The sequence below is a fragment of the Notechis scutatus genome, chromosome 5 (genome assembly GCF_049901735.1).
Source record: "Notechis scutatus isolate UNSWTSFEM ecotype Mainland chromosome 5, rNotScu1.2, whole genome shotgun sequence".
Lineage (NCBI taxonomy): Eukaryota > Metazoa > Chordata > Lepidosauria > Squamata > Elapidae > Notechis > Notechis scutatus.
Window position 1 is genome coordinate 68,427,829 of NC_142013.1, and position 20,618 is coordinate 68,448,446.

General features: G+C 36.0%; 1 protein-coding gene across 3 annotated transcripts in view; it reads right to left on the minus strand.

The window, feature by feature from the left end:
- The window catches only part of PHEX (phosphate regulating endopeptidase X-linked), a 145,672-nt gene that overhangs the window by 3,249 nt on the left and 121,805 nt on the right, over positions 1–20,618 (minus strand). For 2 of the 3 annotated variants that reach the window (XM_026674905.2, XM_087966916.1), the window contains 6 exons: positions 18,862–18,916; positions 9,209–9,276; positions 8,753–8,883; positions 7,718–7,783; positions 7,470–7,574; positions 6,865–6,941 (listed from right to left, as the gene is read on the minus strand). In XM_026674905.2, the coding sequence (XP_026530690.1) occupies positions 6,865–6,941; positions 7,470–7,574; positions 7,718–7,783; positions 8,753–8,883; positions 9,209–9,276; positions 18,862–18,916 (502 nt within the window). Of the gene's footprint in view, positions 1–5,852; positions 5,983–6,864; positions 6,942–7,469; positions 7,575–7,717; positions 7,784–8,752; positions 8,884–9,208; positions 9,277–18,861; positions 18,917–20,618 lie in introns of those variants that run through there. The other variant, XM_087966915.1, reaches the window with a different exon arrangement.

The window sequence follows — 20,618 nt, forward strand, 5'->3', positions numbered from 1 at the left end:
TTTCCTGAACATTGTTGAATTATTACCAATAATTCATGTACTTTACATTAGATTTAACTTTACTTTTAATTGTTGAAGCTGTTTTTTTCATTAAAAGTGTCCATTTGATCCAGTATCATTCAAGCTTTTCGACATTATCTGAACCCTCTATTTAAAAAACAATAAAATTTGTGTCACAATTGAATTATTATCTTTCACAGCCTAACTCATCATGTAGGGGAAGCTATATTACTGGAAAATGTATTTTCTCATTCCAAATGGTTATCCGTGTGAGGGGTTTTTAATCTTTCTCTTTCAGAAGACAGACATTTAGGGCAACAAATCTTTAAAATACAGAGGATTCCTAGCACTTTCTGTGGATGCAATTACCTTTCTTTTTTTTCTTTTCTTTGTTTTATATGTTTTATTTGTAATTTTCCTTTAACAACCAACATATTTTGTGGACAGTGTATTGACTAAGTCAATATATTTTTTACACACTGCTAACACTAATAATACAATTGAATATACATAATCTTTGTCTTCCAACTTCTAACCTTAATATATTCATTGTAATTATAATAGATTATTTAATGTATCTAATGTATGTATATGTATATAATACTATTTTTCCAACTTGTACTTATTTTTCCCCATTTGTTGTGGTTCTTCTACATACACATCTTTGTCTTTAAACAATACCATTCTCTCTTTATTCTTTATCACTTTCTCCATAAATATATTCAAACATCAATAACATTTCTTCATACAATGTATTTGCTGACCCCTGCTAAATCACTAATAATTTAATATTTTAAATATTACTCAATGTTCCACCATAATTCCAATATTTCAATTTTTTTTGTAAACACCAATAAGACCAATTATTAATAAAGTTTAATCAATCCCAGGCTCTAAATCTGCTGAATTTATAGTCCTTCAAAGCTATAAATTTCAATATATATTTTTACACAGTTAATAATAATAATACATTTAAATATACCTAATCATAGTCTTCCACCTCCAAACTTAGTATATTTGTGGTTATAATGAATTCTGTTATATATCCATATGTATGCTACTATTTTCTCAATGTATACTTTCTACTTTTTTCTATTAGTTTTTAATACAGTCACCTTATTGCAAGATATTTTATCTCTATCCATCATCTCTTAGTCTTTTTAGAATTTCATCATTTACTGACTTTTTGGTAACTCTTTTATATTTCTCTGTTGGAATCCTATATTTCTTTCTAACGTTTTTGCACAGACTGAATGTTCCCTCTGCCTTACCCCTTGTCTCCTTCTGCTGCATCATTTGGATATCCATCCATAACCCTTTCATTATTTTTCGAAAACCTTCCTTTTCTTTTCTCTGTTCCATTGTAAACTCTTAAGGAATTATCTATTTGATTCTTAATACTTATTGTTGCTGTCTCTTTGGTGTTTTTGTCTTGTAACTTTTTTTGATTTGTCTCCTCCAGCACTCCTTCTAATTTGTGATCTGTCTTCTGAATATTATATTCATCTTTTCCCACCATTTGTTTTTTTATATGTTTTATTTATAATTTTCCTTTAACAACCAATATTTTTGTGGACTGGGTTAATATGTTTTTCACACAATGTTCACAGTAATAATACAATTACATATACAGGGTTTTTACCTTCCAACTTCTAACCTTCATATGCTCACTATAATTATATTCTTTTATGTATCAATATATATTATACTATTTTCCCAATGGTACTTATTTCTTTATTTTTCCTATTTGTTGGGTTTTTCTATATTCACCTCATTAAATGATATTATTCTCTCTTTATGATTTTTATCACTTTTTCCAAAATATATATGTAAACATCAATAACATTTCTTCATACAATATACTTATTAACCCGTTAAGTCGTTAATTTTATAATATTGTAATTATCACTCAGTGTTCCACCACATTTTCAATATCTCAATTTTCTATAAACACCAATAAAACCAATTGTTAATAAGATTTAATCAGTCTCAAGATTATATCTCTAAGTCCCCTGGATTTATAGTCCTTGAAAACTATATATTCCAGTATATTTTTGCACCCTATTAATCATAATACATTTAGATATACCTAGTCCTAGTCTTCCACCTCCTAATCTTAATATACTGTATTTATGGTTATAATAAATTCTATCATATATTCTATATATGTGCTACTATTTTCCCAATTTAAAATTTCCACTTATGTCTATTGGTTTTTAATATAATTGCTATATTGCAAGATATTATGTCTCTATCCATCATCTCTCAGCTTTTTTAGAATTTCATCATTTATTGATTTTTTTGGTCATTCTTTTATATTTCTCTCTTGGAATCCTATATGTCTTTTTAGCATTTTTGCACAAACTGACTGTTCCCTCTTCCTTACCCTTTATCTCCTTCTGTTGCATCTTTTGAATATCCATCCATAACCCTTTCATTAGTTTTGGAAAATAACAATTTATCTGTTTGTAACTTATTTTTATCTTCTTGCAGTTTATTTTGCTTTGTCTCCACCACCACGCCCTCTAATTTCTCATCTGTCTTCTGTGTATCATATTCATCTTTTTCCACCATTTGTTGAGGATCTTCTACACTCACATCTTTATCTTTAAACAATCCCATCATTTCCTTATGATTCTTTGTCACATTTTCATAAATACTTTTAAGCATCACTAACATTTCTTCATAAAACTTTATTGTCTCCTGTTGGGTCATTTTGTACCAGTTTAATATATTAAAAATTACTTAATATACCTCTAATATTCCAGTATCCCAAAATCTAAAAACTCCAAAGAAGTCAATTATTAATAAAATTTAGTCAAGGACTTCCGGTGACATCACAACATGGCGAGGTGGGAGAACTCTGCTCTGCTCTCCTACATCGGGGTTTTTGCTTGTGGGCGACCGTTCGAGGTGGGACTAGATCCTGGCAGGATCACCCAAGTGAGGAAGAACTCACGGAGCCTATCAGGGAAATTGCAATCCCAGAGGTAAAGAAGGGAGCCCGAAGCTCAGGGCAAAAGAAGTCAGCCTGTTGAGGCTGGCCCGAAGACGTGACAGAACAATTCAAGAAGGAAGCGGAGAGAAGAGATTGAATTTGAGTCCGGGAAAGATATCAAGGCAAAATTGGTGTTGGATTATAACTAGTGGATAGTTTGGAAAAGTAATCAGTGAGTGACTGAAACTCCGAAGCGGAAGGGGGGAAAGCTGAAAGTGGCGGCAAGATCTGCCAACATCTAGAAACAAGTAAAGTAATAACTAGCAGTCAGCATGGGTTTGTTAAGAACAGATCATGCCAAACCAATCTTATTTCATTCTTCAACACAGTGACTAAATTAGTAGACCAGCAAAATACTGTGGACATAATATATTTAGATTTCAGCAAAGCATTTGACAAAGTAGACCACACTTCTAGTAAGCTACTTCTTAGTAAGCTATAAAAAAAGTGGAATAGATAGCACCACCACTAGATGGACTAGCAACTGGCTGGCAAACCATACTCAACGAGTAGTCGTTAATGGGCCTAAGTCTACATGGAGGGAAGTAAGCAGTGGGGTGCCACAAGGTTCAGTCTTAGGCCCAGTACTCTTCAATATCTTCATTAACAACTTAGAGGAGGGAATAGAAAGGGAACTTAGCAAATTTGCAGATGATACTAAGCTGGCAGGAATAGCTAACACCCAAGAAGATAGGCTCAAGATCCAGATGGATCTTGACAGACTAGAACACCTGTGCCGCCAGCCCCCTCTTGCTGCAACAGCACCATTATCTCGTCCTGGCCGGTGAGGACTGCACTGCTTTTTGCATGTTGCACCACCTGCAAATTTGCATATTACAGGTGCCAGTCCCTATGGCGGAGATTTCCAACCCCACCACGGGCTGGTCCCATATTCCAGAGCTGCAGAAGTCACAAGACTGGCTCTTTGGTCATGCTGGAGCAGCTCATCCATGGCAGGCCGGTGCACAAGCTAGTCCTGTGACTACTGCAGCTCTGGAATATGGGACCAACTTTTCCACCAACATCAGCAAGCCACCGTCAGTCAAAATTCATATTAGTGGTCCATGGGATTTGAAATGAGTTTGGTGGCCCTTGAGGTCCAAAAGATTGGTGACCCTTGCACTTGAGTTCCCATGCTGCAGTAATCTTCCTCCTCCACTAGATAATTTTCCTGCTCCACACCCATTGAACACAACCAATGGCGGGTGTGTGTGTGTGTGTTTAGAAATAAAAATAAAAAAGCAGTTTCTCCCAATAATCACTTTTCAAAATAATGTTAAATCTTTTCCAGGCTTTCTATGTTTTAAATTAGATTAGATATTTCCATTAGATATTTATTTCACATCTGAGTCTTTAATATTTCTCTTTCTCCATGTATCCAGTCACTGCTTTCTTAATGTTTGGAGATTATTTTTTAAAAAAATCTTTTACTTGGGTTAGGTCTCTATAATAAAAGTTGGAAGTTGTCTCACCCAGTTTCAATGCTCTATCCACGAACCACTCTAACACAAATCTTATTGTCCCAGTTGTCACAGCTTGTAACTTGCCAAAAATGCCTGTCATCCCTGCTGCAGTTCAGGAGAGCTTTCTTCAGATCTAATGAGGAAATTGTGGTTTTCTCATGGCCAATGAAGCACCTCTTCTTCCTTCATCAACACCCCCCCCCCCCAGGGTTGCTTTGACCGCATAGGGTCTTCCAGCAAGCAGATATTGGCTGGTTTTCACAGAGCTCAGTGGAGTTCTGCTATTTCCAACCATTCCTGCCACAACACCAACCAGTTCTCCTCAGATGCAATTACATTTCTAAGGATATATGAAACAGCTCCACAGTTAGGGATGGAGAAGAGAACTGTGTGAGTTGGGATTTAATTTGCAAATGATATTAAGCTGGCAGGAATAGCTAATACCCAAGAAGATAGGCTCAAGATCCAGATGGATCTTGACAGACTAGAACACTGGACCATATCTAACAAAATGAAATTCAGTGTAGGGAAAAGTAAAGTCTTACACTTAGGCAAGAAAAACCAAAAGTATATATATAGACTGTGTGAAACCAGGCTTAGTAGCAGTAACTGTGGAGTCTTGGAGTCTTAGTGGGACCAATTAAATATGAACCAACAGTGTGTGGTAGCAGCCAAAAAAGCCAATACAATCCTAAATTGAATTAACAGAGGGATATAATCAAGATCAGGTGAAGTACTAATACCATTCTATAAAGCCTTAGTAAGACCATACCTAAAATAATAATAAATAATAAATAATTTCTATCAACCGTTTTGGCCAGCAGGGTGCTGCAGGAGGCCATTCAGGTCAAAAACGGAGCTTGTGGTGGCCATCTGTGGCCCTCCCACAGCCCATTTTGGCTGGCATGGTGCTGCAGGCCATTCAGGCCAAAAACAGGGTGCACAGGGGCTACCTGTGTCCCCCCACGCCCCATTTTGGCCATCAGGGTGCTACAGGAGGCTGTCCATCCCATCTTTCTCCCCCTGGTCAGCCCATAGAGGACAACTACAATGCTGATCTGGCCCTCCAAGAAATCCGATTTGACACATCTTCTCTAGAAAAAGTGCAAAGAGCAACCAAGATGATTAGGGCACTGGAGGCTAAAACATACGATGAACTGTTGCAAATATTCGGCATGGCTAGTCTAGAGAAGAAAAGGACCAGGGGAGACATGATAACAGTGTTCCAATATTTGAGCGGCTTCCACAGAGAGGATGGGTCAAGCTATTTTCCAAGGCACCTGAAGACCATACAAGGAATAATGAATGAAAACTGATCAAGGAGAGATTCAACCTAGAAATAAGGAGAAAGTTTCTGATAGTGAGAACAATCAACCAATGGAACAGCTTGCCTTCGGAAGCTGTGGGAGCCTCATCGCTGGAAGCTTTCAAGAAGACTGGACTGCCTTTTGTCAGAAATGGTGTAGTGTCTCCTGTTTGGGTGGGGGGTGTTCACTTAGATGACCTTCCAACTCTGTTAATCTGTTGGATGTTGAATATACTTCTTTAAATATTGGCAGGAAATTGCACTAAAAATTGCAATAGAAATTCCTGTTCTTGGAAAGCCCAATGATTAAAAAAAATAACACTATTTCATTAATTATAATTGTATGTAGTAATATTTTATCATAATCATTTAAGCTCCCTACAGTCTCCAGGTGGTACTCAAAATATTAAAACATTAAAGAATAAAATACAGCATTGAAATACAACAGAACAAATAAAAAATAGTGTAAAAGCATTCACTCCCACAGAAATAATGGAAGAGTTTGGGTAATGAAACTGCGCTGTTGGGTCAAGTCCTATTTCACAACATACCAAAATGCACAAACTTTTGCTGGCTCCAGGATAGAGATAGGCAATTGTGTAAATTTTTGGGTGTATGCATTTGCAAAAGAAAAAAGAAAACAATCTTTCTTACCCACATTTCTAGACCTGATTTAATGTGTTGACATGTGGGATCAGTTGGCCCATATCTACTATTATAATGCTACACTTAGGTTCAGAATACTAGAATAAACATTAATAAATTAAAATTCACACAGCTAAATGTTACAGAGAAGAGAAACTACTACCTGGAAAGAAGAAAATAATTTTCCCCACCCCAATTTTATCTCCCTTCTACTAATCAGCTTCTTGAGGCTGGAAAAACAAATCTCTGCAAATGATGAACAATAAATATCAAGATGGAAAATAAAGTGAAGGGAAAGAAGTACATACACTAATATATGAGTACTTGCAGAACAACAGAGGGGTTAAAAGTAATTGTCACATTTCTTAACTGATCAGAACAGCTGTTTATATTATACCTGCCTAATTTATTGTATTATGGCAATTGGGGAAAAAGAAAGCAACTTAAAATACCTGAACTGAGAGGGACTGTGAACTCCAGCGTAGATTTGTTCTCTTGCAGCTTCTGGTTTGAATGAATTGCACCTCACCTAAGATATATAGTTAGATAATTAGATAAAAGAACCAGTTAAATAATTCTGAACCTCTTTCATGATCCTTCTCATATTGCTTCTCAGCCTTTTGGCTAAGATCAGGTGTAGTATCTCTTTCATGGTCCAGCTTGTAACCAATGACAGATGTAGTTGTCTGTATGTGTAAATCTGAGACAAATAATCCACAAAACATGATTGTGCTATAAAAAGCAACATTGTGCTAAAAAAAGGAACTTGGGCTGCCTTTGAAATTTCTTTCTCTTCAGCAACTAGAAATCTAGAAAGGAATGAACTATCAGGTAGGAAGCAGCACTGAAATATACTTTACTTCTTTTTGGTAAGGTATTGTAGAAAAAAGAATCTGAAGAGACGCCTTGTAATTTGTTTGGAAGGGAAGGGAAGAGACTGGTAATAATCTGCAATTTATGAAAATGACATTCTTTTGGTAATCAAGCAGACTTGTCTACTCATCATACAGCGAACAGCTATATATGTGTCCATTCTGAAATGTTGTGTACTACTCACATGAGCATAACTCAGAAAGAAGAGCTGATTGTGGGTGAAATCAATGCCTGGTAGTAAAGCCTCTTCCTCTCCTTGTCTCTTTTCTTTGACCCATTTCCTATAGGCCTGATGAGAGACATAATGAACACATTGAAGGCAGTGCAGGTTTCACCAGCCCTCTTTCCTACTATATATATATAAGAATAGGGGGTGGGGGAGAGGTGTTGGACCATGTATTGGTCTGCACTTAGAAAAAAAGAGCTGCCTACCCCAAAAGCTTCTCGTAACCCTCCGTTATCTGCAATGTTTTCTGCCAAAGTCCTTTTTCCTTTTATCTAGGAGTAAGAATACTGTAAATTATCATGGTTTTTCAATCCACATCAAATATTTCTGAAAAATACAAGGGTTGCTAACTTTGTTGCTAAGTAGTGGTTGTTAAGTGAAACATCATATAATTGCAACTTGTTATTATACTGTCAGCTTCTTTATTAACTCTATTTGTCAGAAGCCAGCTGTGGAGCAGGCAAGTGGTGATAACTCAGCCGGGGGAATGTTGCAACCATCCTAAGTGCAAGGAACAGCTGTAAAGTTAGTTTTTCAGTGTAGTTTTAACTTTGAACAGTTGCTAAACAGGGCAGTCTTTAAACAAAGACTATCTGTAAGCAAAGTTAGAAAACAATGTTTTTAACATGCTGAAAAAGTGGGAAAAAAACAAGTTGTGTTTCAAATTAGTTTGGCTGCTATGTAGCATTAGTACTTAAGTTTTCCAAGGAATCCAGTCAGTGGATCCTATTGCTTCAAATTCCATTTTTCCCCATTCTACTGGATGGATGGATGAGATAGGTAGAGATTAGATATAGACAGATGGACAGACAGAGACAGAAAATCAAAAGCTGTAAAGGAATATAGGTTTAACAATATATATTGCATTGTTATTGACAGTTATATAATTGTATAGATGTATAGTGAATAATTAGCAAGCATAGGTGGTTTCCCATCATTTCATCTCTTCCTTACCTCTCTGCCTTGAAATTAAAGGAAAAAGCAAGGAAAAGCACTGGAAAATAACTAAGTCTTTAAAATCTTTGCCACAGTAGCCAGCTGTCACTAGATGAAATAATGTATCTCTCAGTATCAGGTATCACTGAAAAAGCTAAATGTATCTAGTTAAAAAGATAAAAAATATGTTACAAGCTATACAAAAAAGCCAAACATCAAAATGTCATGATGATATATTACTGCTGGTTGTTCTAGATTTAGTTTGGTTGATCCAAACCAGTTTAAGCCAAAAAACCTGAACTTACATTCAACCCTGCTTTTTTCCAGTAATAACTGTTGTACTGATTGATCATGCATTTTGTTTTCTCTTTGAATTTTTCTTCTGACTGCAAGGACCACCAAGGATTCAAATTTCCATTCTTGTCATATTTGCGACCTGCATTTCCATTTTCAAAAACAAAACAAAACACAAAGCATAATATTAATATGCAGATTTCTTAAAACTTAACCCAGAAACATTTCCTTTAAAAGAATCACTTCACTATTTACATGTATCTTAAAATTACATAAATATAAGCAAGAATTTAATGCATATTAGCTATTTTCACTTAAAAGACTAGAAACACTACATCTCCATATTGCTTTAGAAAGTACATGAAGTTTGCATTTATAGTTCATCATTTTTACTCCTACAAAAGTTAAGAGGGTGCTCCAAAATTAGTCATTTATTTTTAACCAAATTTTAAGAATCTAAATCTCACCATTGCTATCAAATCCATGAGTAAATTCATGTCCAACAATTACTCCAATAGCACCATAGCTTAATGACCTGAAAAAGAAAAGAATTTTGAGCTCCAGCAGATCATGGGTGTCAAATTCGCGGCATCATGTTGCCATCACGTGACGTATCACAACATTTTTTCCTCTTTGCTGAGCTGGGGTGGGCATGGCCTGCTCATTACGCATCCAGCCTGCGGGCCACCAGTTTGACACTCCTGCAGTATATGGAGAAGACAAAGCAGTAGAATTTCCATTTGGTTCTATATAAACTGGAAGAAAGTATATTTAAAGATATCATTGAAGAAAACCACTATTATCTGAAAAACAGTAGAAATGTAAAAAAATTATTAGTTTGTAAAAAGCAAATGGAAATTAGCTAATGTACACAAAGAAATACATTTAACTTCTCTAACTACATTAAACACAGTGCCACCTCAAATATTAATATTAATATTTGATATTTAATATTAATATTTAATATTAATATTTAATATTAATATTAAATAAAACTTAATGGCATATGATGAATGTGGTTTTATTTAACAGTCACATTGGATGTTTTTATATTAATCACAGTTCAATGTTACATTTCTATCAACCATTTTCAAGGCAGCTCACAATTAACCTTTTGGAATCAATTACTAGCCTTGCAGTATCAAGGTAGTTAAACTTTGTCACAGCAGAGTGAAGAGCTTCTCTTAACAACTGTAATTTCCAAACATGCAAAAAAGCTCAAGCTAATTAAATTGTCTAAAGAATACCAAATCTCCTTTTTCCATATAAGTCATATATGGCTCATAAGTTGTCTTAAATCAAAACTGATGGAGAGAGGTCTAAAGTATAAATAGTCAAATGTATTAAAATGGAGTATGCTTGCAGTAATATTATTTATGCCCTTATCAGTAGATATTATTTGTAATAAGATGTAAGAATAAACATTCTTTAATGTCATAAAAACATTCTTTAATGTCATTTTTGTAATCTTAGTTGAAAACTACAAAATGGAAGAAAAAGGAAGGGAAAGGGAAGATATGTAAGTTTAGTTAAATACCAGACTAAAGATATAAGTTTCTAAAATATTCTAATGAAAGGAAACCCATGGTTCACGTATTTTTAAGAACTGAAATAGCAGGAAGGAATAAAGGCATATGGAAGTAGTCCTAGAATGAAAGCATAACTTTTAGTTTTTGAAGGGTTTTCAATGAAGTTTTCAATGAAGAAATTGAACCTTGACTGACTACTTCCAGAGGGCACAGTTTTCATCCCATTTTATTCTCAGAAATTACTTGAAAGCTAACATTTGATGGTTTTCATATGAGCTGAATTAAAATAGTAAGACAGACAAGAAATCATATTCCAATCAGTTATTCATGAATCCAACCAATAACAGTTTTAAACGTCGAAGTCAAAGAATATTCTGTCTCTGAGCTGTCAGATCTGGATTAACAAAAATCCCGTTGCTCCTTAAATGTGTACACAAACATACATTCAATTATATTGTCATATATGTTGGAGGGAGGGAGGGAGGGAGGAAGGAAGGAAGGAGAACGAAACCATTATTGGGAAATAGGCCATTTATATTAAAACACTTCTGTTGACTGTAATGCCCATAATATGATGGCATTTTTACAACCAGACATTTTTCACAGTAATTTTAATAATGGCTGAATGTTGCAGTCTGAGTCATTATAAACCCATGGCAGAGAAAGATGGCTCCCTGAGGCCAGAGGCTAGGAGTTGAATAATATAAATTATAGGTACAAGTTGCATATATAATCAGGGAAAATCAGATTTATTATTTTTTTAAGAGAGATTGTGAAGTTGATGTTGGGAAAGTTTTGAAATGGAATTGAATTTTTGGAATTTCTATTAGATTGTGCTGCTATTTCTTTTTCTGTTATTTCATATTTTATTTCTTGAGGACATTGAGCAGCTAAAACAATTTTCTTTAAACATGCAAAGCTAAAGTCTGCAATAGAATGTAGTTTGTCCCCTCTGCTAGTGGATGAAACATGAGGAAGTCACTACTGGACGAACATGTACAGAAGTTGCACATTAAACATAAGCCAAGAAACAAGTGCATTGTATTTCCCAAGCTCTCAGAAAATCTCCCTCCATTTAAAGATAATTATTAATGAAACAAACAAACAAAATGTAGCACTTATTGTATATTTATGTGTGCATGTATTAAAACTTCCAAAATATAAATCCATATAATATTAAAATACATATAAATGTTTTTAAAATATGGTTAAATCTGGGTTATATTGAAATCAATTTATTACAGTCATAAGGCCAGATTCAGGAAAATATACAATAGTTAAACTGTTGTATACCGCTGTATGTATAAGAGAAAATCAAAGCAATATGGAATGTGTGCATGTAGGAATAGACAGACAGACAGACAGATAGGTATGTAGGTAGATCTAAAAATATAGGGAGAGCCATCCTGATATAGTGGTTAAGGCATCAAGCTAGAGACCAGAAGACTGTGGTTCTAATCCCACAAGCCAACTGGGTAACCTTAGGCTAGCACCTTCTCTCAGCCCCAGGAAGGAAGCAATGGCAAACCACTTCTGAAAAACCTTGACAAGAAATCTGCTGGACTTGTCCTGGCACTATTCAAAAATCAGACAGGATGGAACAGAAAATACAATGCAATGCAATAATAATATAATATACATTTCATTACATTATATATATGCATATGTATTATAAAAAAGTATATCCAAATTTAATTAATTATGTGATGTATTCTACAGGTGGTGGTACAAAACTTGGTGACTTGGAGGAATACTTTTAATTATACAATTATACAATACAAGAGCACACAATAGATACAAACTAAAGGTTAATCACACCAAACTTGATTGCAGGAAATACGACTTCAGCAACAGAGTGGTCAATGTCTGGAATACTCTACCTGACTCTGTGGTTTCTTCCCCAAACCCCAAAAACTTTAACCTTAGACTGTCTACTACTGACCTCACCCCTTTCCTAAGAGGTCTGTTGGGGGTATGCATAAGCGCACCAATGTGCCTACCGTTCCTGTCTTATAGTTTCTTTTTATTTTTCTTGTATGTTTCCATTTCATGTATTCATAACTATGTTTATACTTATACCTGTTATCTTATAATCGCTTGACAAATAAATAAAAAATTCCTTGTCTGAAAGAAGTAACATTAAATAGAATGAAAGGACCAGTACAGTAACAAATGGCCTAGAGTTTGTTGAGCCATTACCACATGGACAAAACTGGAAAGACATAGAAGTAAAGTCATTTTAAAAACTGTCAGAAATCACATCTTTCAGAAAACCTCTGAAAGAGATGGACTCAAAAGCTGGCTAATCCTGCTGCTGCAATGGTTGGAATGCAGTATGGTAGGCTGACTCTCACCACAGCCAGGAGTTTGATCCTGACCAACTCAAGGTTGACTCAGCTTTCCATCCTTTTGAAGGCAGTAAAATGCAGAGCCAAATTGTTGGGAGCAATATGCTGATTCTGTAAACCATTTAGAGAACACTGTAAAGCACTATGGAGCAGTATAGAAATTTAAGTGCTATTGCTATTCCTCTGCTCAGAAATACTGGGAATGCATATTCACATCTATGCATGTCTGTCCTCTCAGCCCATAGATGGTTTCAAATTAGAGATATTAAATTAAATTAGAGATTACTAGACTGTGTTCACCTGCTATTGGGGTACTCTGCTTTCCTAATGGCTTGGTCATGCAGAAGAATTCACTGAGGAGAAAGAAATTCTGATTTAATGCCAAGGAAGATCTCTTCTTAATTGAAATTATATTTTCTACTCAACACACTATTCACAGGACCAAAATGGGAAGGGAGGAAAGGTTATATCTTTTCTCCACTGATTTTGTAGTTGAACACAAAATCAGAATCCCCCATGTTTATTTTGAATTTACTATAACAACAGCAACACTCCATCAATGTCACTGCAGATTTTTGAAGAAACTTTCATTTAACAATCCATAACATGGTAGTTACCCTCTGAGCCATATATTTGAATTTCTATCTTAGTTTTTTATTTTATTCTATCCTCCACAAAAGCTAATTTGTATGTCATAAAATAGTTCTTACATATTTTATTTTTATCTCTGAAAAATTCCATTACAAGCCTGAGGTTAAAATTATACATTTCAAGAATTGAAGCATCCCATTCCATGACAAGTTTATTATTTTATATTGTACTGAAGACAGGTATGGCATCAGATACAGAATACAATCTTAAGAGTGAGGCTTTTCGACTTTTTGATAATATCAAGGAGTGTGTCTAGAATACAAAAAGGAGTGAAATCTTTATCCATTATTCCCCAGGAATTCAGCAATAGTGGAAAAGCATTCCCAATATAATTTATCTATGTAAACTTTAAGCAATGAAATTTAACAATGTATGTGCAAACAGAGGGAAATACGAAATTCACAAACACTTAAAACTGTCAGGTTAAAAATACCTACAGCAGGGGTGCTAAACTGGTGGCCAATAAGCCAGATGCACCCCGTGCAGGCCATGACCACCCCAGCTCTGCAAAAGCAAAAACGTCACGCTATGTAACAGTACATCATGTGACGCAATCAAGTTTGACACCCATAACCTACAGTCTACTTTCTTAAAAAAAAAAAATCAGTCTGCTTGGGAGAGGTAGTTGTTAGAGAAAAACTAACAGAAAGCAGAGGAATTGGGGTTTTTAAACAAATGCAGAATGGGTGAAAAAAATATGAGCATTGATATTAGAATGAGACATAAATCCAGGGGAAGAGCAGAGGAAGAAGGAATGTTAGTGAAAAGAAGAAATAGCTTACCAATAAAGGAGAATATTTGTAGCTCAGGGTTGAAATGTGGGGTCCTAGGTGCTCTCTGATCATAGTTGTTTTCTTGCAGAATTTTCATTACCCAAACTAGGTAACACTAGTGTCCTAGCACTGATGATGTTACCTAGTTTGGGTAATGAAAATTCTGCAAGAAAACAACCAAGGTCAGAGAGCACCAAGGACCCCTCAGAAATAACTTAGGAGAACTGGAAAATCTTGCCCCTGGCTGGCCTTGCCCCTCTCCACACACCCCTCCCCTCCCCACCCAATCAGTCTTTATTGTGCATGCCCGATATTGCTGACTGGGTTCTTCCCCGCTCAGTCACTCCTTAAGTTATTTCTTTTTTTCTTTTTCCCTCCCAACTGTTCCTATGATCAGCTGTGCCGGGGTTCCCCTTGCTGTCTTACCCAGGAGGTTTCTCTGAGGCCCAGGAAGGCAAAAAATGGAGGGGGGGCGCAGCGCGCGCGCGCACGCACACACATACACTCCAATTTTTGCCTTCCTGGGCCCCAGGGAAGCTTCCTGGGAGCAAAAATACCACCCAGGAGGCTTCCCTGAAGCCCAGAAGGCCCCAAAATGGAGGGTGGGGTACTGCGTGCCCCTCCAGGCTCTATTTTTTTTCTTCCTGAGCTCTAGGGGAGCCTTCTGGAACCAAAAACACCCCCCAAGAGGCTTCCCTGAGGCCCAGAAGGCTGCATGTCCCCCCAACTCCATTTTTTCTCCTTCCTGAGCCTCAAGGAAGCCTTCTGGGAGCAAAAACGCACCCCCCCAGGAGGCTTCCCTGGGGCCCAGAAGGCCCCAAAAATGGGAGGGGGGGTGCTGCCAAAAAAACCCACCAAGCCATGCCCACCCAGTCACATTAACATGCCCACCTAGCCACACCCACAAAACTGGTTGTTAACAAATTTGAATTCCGAACTTCTGGTTTGTCGGCTTTGCGAGCGGCAGGGATTCGCGATACAGCGCGATCCCTGCTGCACTAGCCGTTTTTGGTGCTCCAACCCGGACGGGTCTGGAGCTAAGGCTGCCCTGCAGGGGTGGCTGAAGACAAGGGGGATCCGGAGTGAGGTTTGGGGGTGTTGCAGACCCCCTTCCCAGCCGGCAGAACCCCCTTTTCCCAAGACAGTGCAGCGGCGGTCCGTAATGGCCGCCACAAAGAAGCTGGCAGCCGGGTAAGAATGTGCAGGAGGAAGTGGAGAAAGCTTTTGAAAAGAGAAAGTTTTTTTGGTTCCCGGGACTCTGAGATATATTTAACAAAATTCCTGGAAATTATGGCTTTCTGAATGATACCTTCTAGAAGAGAAAATAAGCGGCAATTTGGTGGTGCTGAAAGGAAAGTTTACTCTCCTTCTCTACCGAATTAATAAGTGGATATTAAGAAACTTATTTTTTTTAGGCAAAAACTGGCTTTAAGTGATAAGTGAGAGGACTAAAAAAAATATTTGTATGCTAAGATTTTGTTGGAGGAGATGCCTTAAGGATTTGAAGACTGAAATATATTGCAATAAGACTTTAAGAAACAGATTTGGACTTTCTTTTTTTTCTGATTGGTACTACCCCAGGAAGAGAAAGTGAGAACTTTGCCTTGGCTTGGACTGATTGATAACTTTGGGACTGTTTTATTTTTTTATTTTTTTGAAATATCTTGGTTGCTGCAAGAAGAAAGAAGGGGAAGAGAAAAGAAAAGATTTATAATGGCTTTTTCTGTTGAGGAACTGAGAAAAGAATATGAGCAAACAAAAAAAGATGGTAAAGATGGTTTGAAAGAAGCCTTCCTTTTCTTAGAAATGGCGCTTGCTAACTATCAACAAACATTACAACAGATGAAGACAGCAGAAGAAGAAGAAGGAGAGGAAGAAGCCATTTTTAATGAATTTCAGAATTTAACCAAGAAAGAAGGAAGAGGGAAAGGAAGAGAAATGAAGGACTTAAGATTTAAAAAAACACTTAAGAAGGGGAAAAATAAGGTGCAAAATCAATATAATGATAGTAAACAAAAGGAAAAAGGAACACAACAGAGAAGGGAAGCCAGTAAGGCAGAGGCTAGAAGAAGGGGGGTAGAAAGGTTTGGTGGGGGAAGAAAGGAAGGAAAAAGGTGGAGAAAAGCCACAAAGTTTTGAAACTAGATGGGAAAAAAGGAATCTTTTTAGGGATAAAGGGTAAAGTATAAATTCTTCAAAAAAGATTTTGCAAGGTACATAAGATGATATCGTAGCATTGTATTAGAAATAGAAAACTAAAATGGTTTAAGAGTTGATAAGAGATCAAAATGTTGAAATGTTTAGTAATGATTGATTTTAAAATTTAATAATATTAAAGGGGAGGTTTAGAATATTGAGTTTTAATTAAAGAGTTTAATAAGATTATGGTATTGATGTTATTATAAAATTTTTATTATAGCATTTGTTTTTGGAAAAGGCAATGGGAATGTTATAAGATTCAATATTTAGATCTACTAATTAACTATGTATCTAATTATTTTGGATTTACTATTTAGATAGAATGTACCAAGCAGAATCGGATTGGGTATTTGGTGTTATTTTAAATGTTAATTTGATTAATTTAGGGGGGAGATAGAAAGGCATCATTGATTAGTGATTTCAGGAGAAATTCTTTTTTTTTATTATAAGGAACGAGACAAAGGGACAATAAAGAATGGACAAAAGATACAAATATAATGACTCAAATTAAGATGGATTAATTAAGATAGAATTAAGCAAGAGTGAAATGTGTGGAGAAGCTAATATAGAAGACTTAGAATGGTAAATAAAATAAGTAATGACATGTAAGATGAGCATGAATATAATTGAAGTCCATGAAGAGAGAGATATCTGGGGCCAAGTTACTTTCCTAAAAGATCTTTTTTTTTTTTATGTCTTGTATGTTGTGTGTTTATGTTTCTGGGAGAATTAATAAAACCTTGCAGAAATATAGAATGAGAATAATGGTAACCAAGTCAGAAAGAAATAGATGAAATAATAATAATGAAATTGAATAAGAGTAAAGAGAAGTGAAGAGAAACTGGATAAGAGGTTTTTGTATGCTTATATGGAAATGGTTTAAAATAGAATTATAGGTTTTATCTGACTTGTTAAATTTATAATGGAAAAAGGTTCAAGTATGTAATGGTTAATGATGATTTGTTTGTTTCTGAAAAATTAATAAAACTTGTTTTAAAAAATAAAATAAAAATTTGAATTCCACCCCTAGTGCAAACAGCCAGAACAATAAAATGCTGTGTCTTCCAAAGCTGTTCGCTTCCTCCACAAAATGTCATAAAAGATATATGATTCCTTATTTTTGGTTTCATAATTAATAAGCACATCAATGTATAAGTAGCAGCTAGCACTTTAATTTCAGTGTAGACATGCATAAATGTTGATTTCACAACACAAATCCTATGCATGGATTCTACAAGGATTTCAAAGACCAGTAACTATCAAACTTTGATCCAGGCAAAAGATCTTAAATTAATTTCTACTTTCTGGAATCTGATTCCTGTCACATTTCATGATTCAAGAATTAGATTCTCAGAGATACTCAGCTTTTCTACTTTATAATTCAATGTCCATTGAGACTATAAGGAGGCAATTTCTGAAGATATAAAAAAATTATGGGGGAAATGATCTTGTGGGGGAAGAATTGTAACAATTATTGAGAATTTATTAAAACAAAAAAATGGAACCTAATATTTCTAATCTCATAAATAGGAATTGGGTGTTTTAAATTCCAGAGACATATTTAGCATTAACAGGTTTTTTGTTTTGTTTTGTTTTATATGTGTGAAAACTACCAGCTTCTAGGTGGATCAACAGCTAACAGTAGTTAGTTTTCTAAAAAATTATTCATTGTAATACATGAACAGGAATACTTAATTCATCTCTGCCAGCAGCTTTCATTTTATAACAGAGTATTTAAATACACAGGAGAGGAATGGAGGCTGCTGACAAACTCTGTAAAGAAAACCTCAGTAAAGTAAATATGGGGAGAGCTCCTTTCCTGGGTTTACTGTTTGATCACCTGCTAAAAAGTGCATGAGATTGAAAGAAAGGGAACAGAATGCATGGACCTATCTCTAATGAATTGAAAACAAAACAAAAAAGACATAGGTACTGAAAAAAGTTAGAAGAATGAATTATTTTAGGAAATATTAAAAAGGCAGAATATTATATTTTTCCTAAAGGAGAAACAGGTTTCTAAAGACTCGGTCCCAGCTCCCTGCCTCCAGCAGATATTTTGGTGCCATCTTATCTACAAAACAAAAGACCTCAGGTCCAGGATGATGGGATCTACCTTAAGGGCAAAGCCATTCAGCCACAATAGGAAATTACCCTTCACTGCATCAACCAAGCCTGGGATACAAACAACTTCAGCTATGACTGCATAGCCCCTTGGAGTCTGACAGCAGCCAATAGGATATCTGCCCTTGCCACAGTATCAGGAAGCTCAGAGACAAGATCCAAGAGAGTGTGTGTTTGTGTGTGTGTACCCTCCATATGGTCATTACCCAGAATCACACATGCTTGATGGTTCTGCTTCACCATTAAACCATCCTTCCAAGCAGCCTCCATGTTTCCAGTGTCTTTCTTCCCATTTGGAACTGAACCCAGATTGACATTTCTTCCAACAGTATTATCATGAAAGCAATTTTTTGTACTGGTCTATATTTATAATGCCTCAAAAGTTAAAGCTAACAGAACATAGTTAATTGCACATATATTTAGATTTCCAGTTTCTTGTTCTAATAAGTATGCTTATGTATTTGACTTTATAAGCATTTCACATAAAAAGACTTCTTACCTGGGATATTCGGTTCCCCAGAAGAAAGGCTTCTGGAGCTCTCCTGCTGGAAACCCTATAGTGATTTTAGAAGGGGAAGAGGAGAAGAAAGAATTCAGTCTCACCCATTAAAGAAGTCTGAGATTTTGTAAGATATTTAGACAAGGTAGTATCTGATACTTTCTGCACACAAGGGCAACAGTTAATCTAATGGTTTAAACAATGAATTTCAGTCAGAAGCATAGTATATCTTTATAGGAAGCCCGTCCTTCCTTCCTTCCTTCCTTCCTTCCTTCCTTCCTTCCTTCCTTCCTTCCTTCCTTCCTTCCCTCCTCCCTCCCTCCCTCACAGCTAAAATTCAAGTAAACAACTTACCATTGAAACACCATTATATCTAAAAACTGACTTGTGTAGACATTCTATTGGTTGGGTCACAGTGGTGGGATTCAAAAAAATTTACTACCAGTTCTGTGGGCGTGGCTTGGTGGACGTGCAGGGGAAGAATACTGTAAAATCTCCAGTCAGTGGTGGTACTTGCCAGTTCTCCGAACTACTCAAAATTTCTGCTACTGGTTCTCCAGAACTGGTCAGAACCTTCTGAATACCACCTCTGATGGGTCAGGTTATTATCCAAATTTGGTCCTGATGGCTAAACAATTTTAAATTGTGTCACATCATCAAAACAATCTCCTATGCACAACTTGAATACCTTTAGTTAACCTAAGAATATATAAATAGTGTGTTGACCAGCTTCTTATTGAAAGTATTACAATATAAAAGTATATAAGAGGGTTGATGGTTCCTGCTTTTTATTGTTTTGTCATTGGATTTTTATCTTAGTAAGCTTCCCAGAGTCACTGACAGTGAAGTGAGTCAGGCAGCCATATACATTTTCTAAAATAAATAAATTTTGCGATTTAAAGAAATGTCCAGGCTTTTTCCATAGACTTAGATATTGGAGTTGCAATTCTCATCAGCCCTCAGTGGCCAAAGTAAGCTATTTATATAATATTGTTTTATACAGGTGCTTATGTAGATAGCACAAAGAAAGCCTAGGAATTACAGTAGAAAGAAACAGTCTAGATTAACAGCAAAAGCTGCAAATAATTTCCAAAAACCTTAAATACTAAGAAATATATAGCAGAAACTCTAGGTAGAAGCTTTAATGAACAGGGAAGGGGAGAATAAAGATTTCCATGAGTGGGGGGAAAAGGAAATACTCAAAACATGACTGGATAAACCTGTAAATAAAGCTTTCCTGCATATCTTATTTAGATGTTCTTTTTTTAAAACCCTAAATTAATGTTTGCAAGGGGCGTTGCCTTTGGGGCAAAATATAACTAAATAATTTTGTATAGGAAGCTAGAATGAAGTTATTGTTATATCTGAGGTGTGGGAGCTTTGGGGTCTGACAACTCCTGAGACTGGAACCTGTTGTCTCCATCTTGAAGCCAATCGTTGAGAGAGTTCTCGGAGCGTTCTGAGCAACTTCAAGTAGGAAGCTATGTCCTGCAGTCCCAACATCCCCAACTGAGATGAAGCTTTAATGCAACCCATGTTCACTTTTCCTGATCCAGGACCTGGCAGTGGAACCAGCATGGCGTTGGCATCTTTCCACTCAGCTAGAGATGACCGGAGAATCAGCTCAGCATGACAGGGGCAAGCAGCAGGGGGGAGACAGCAGATGCAGCCGGCATTTGGAATGCTGCAATCATGTGTCAATTAGGTACATGTTTCATGTGCTTAACAATTATTAATAATACTCTTCTTATCAGTAT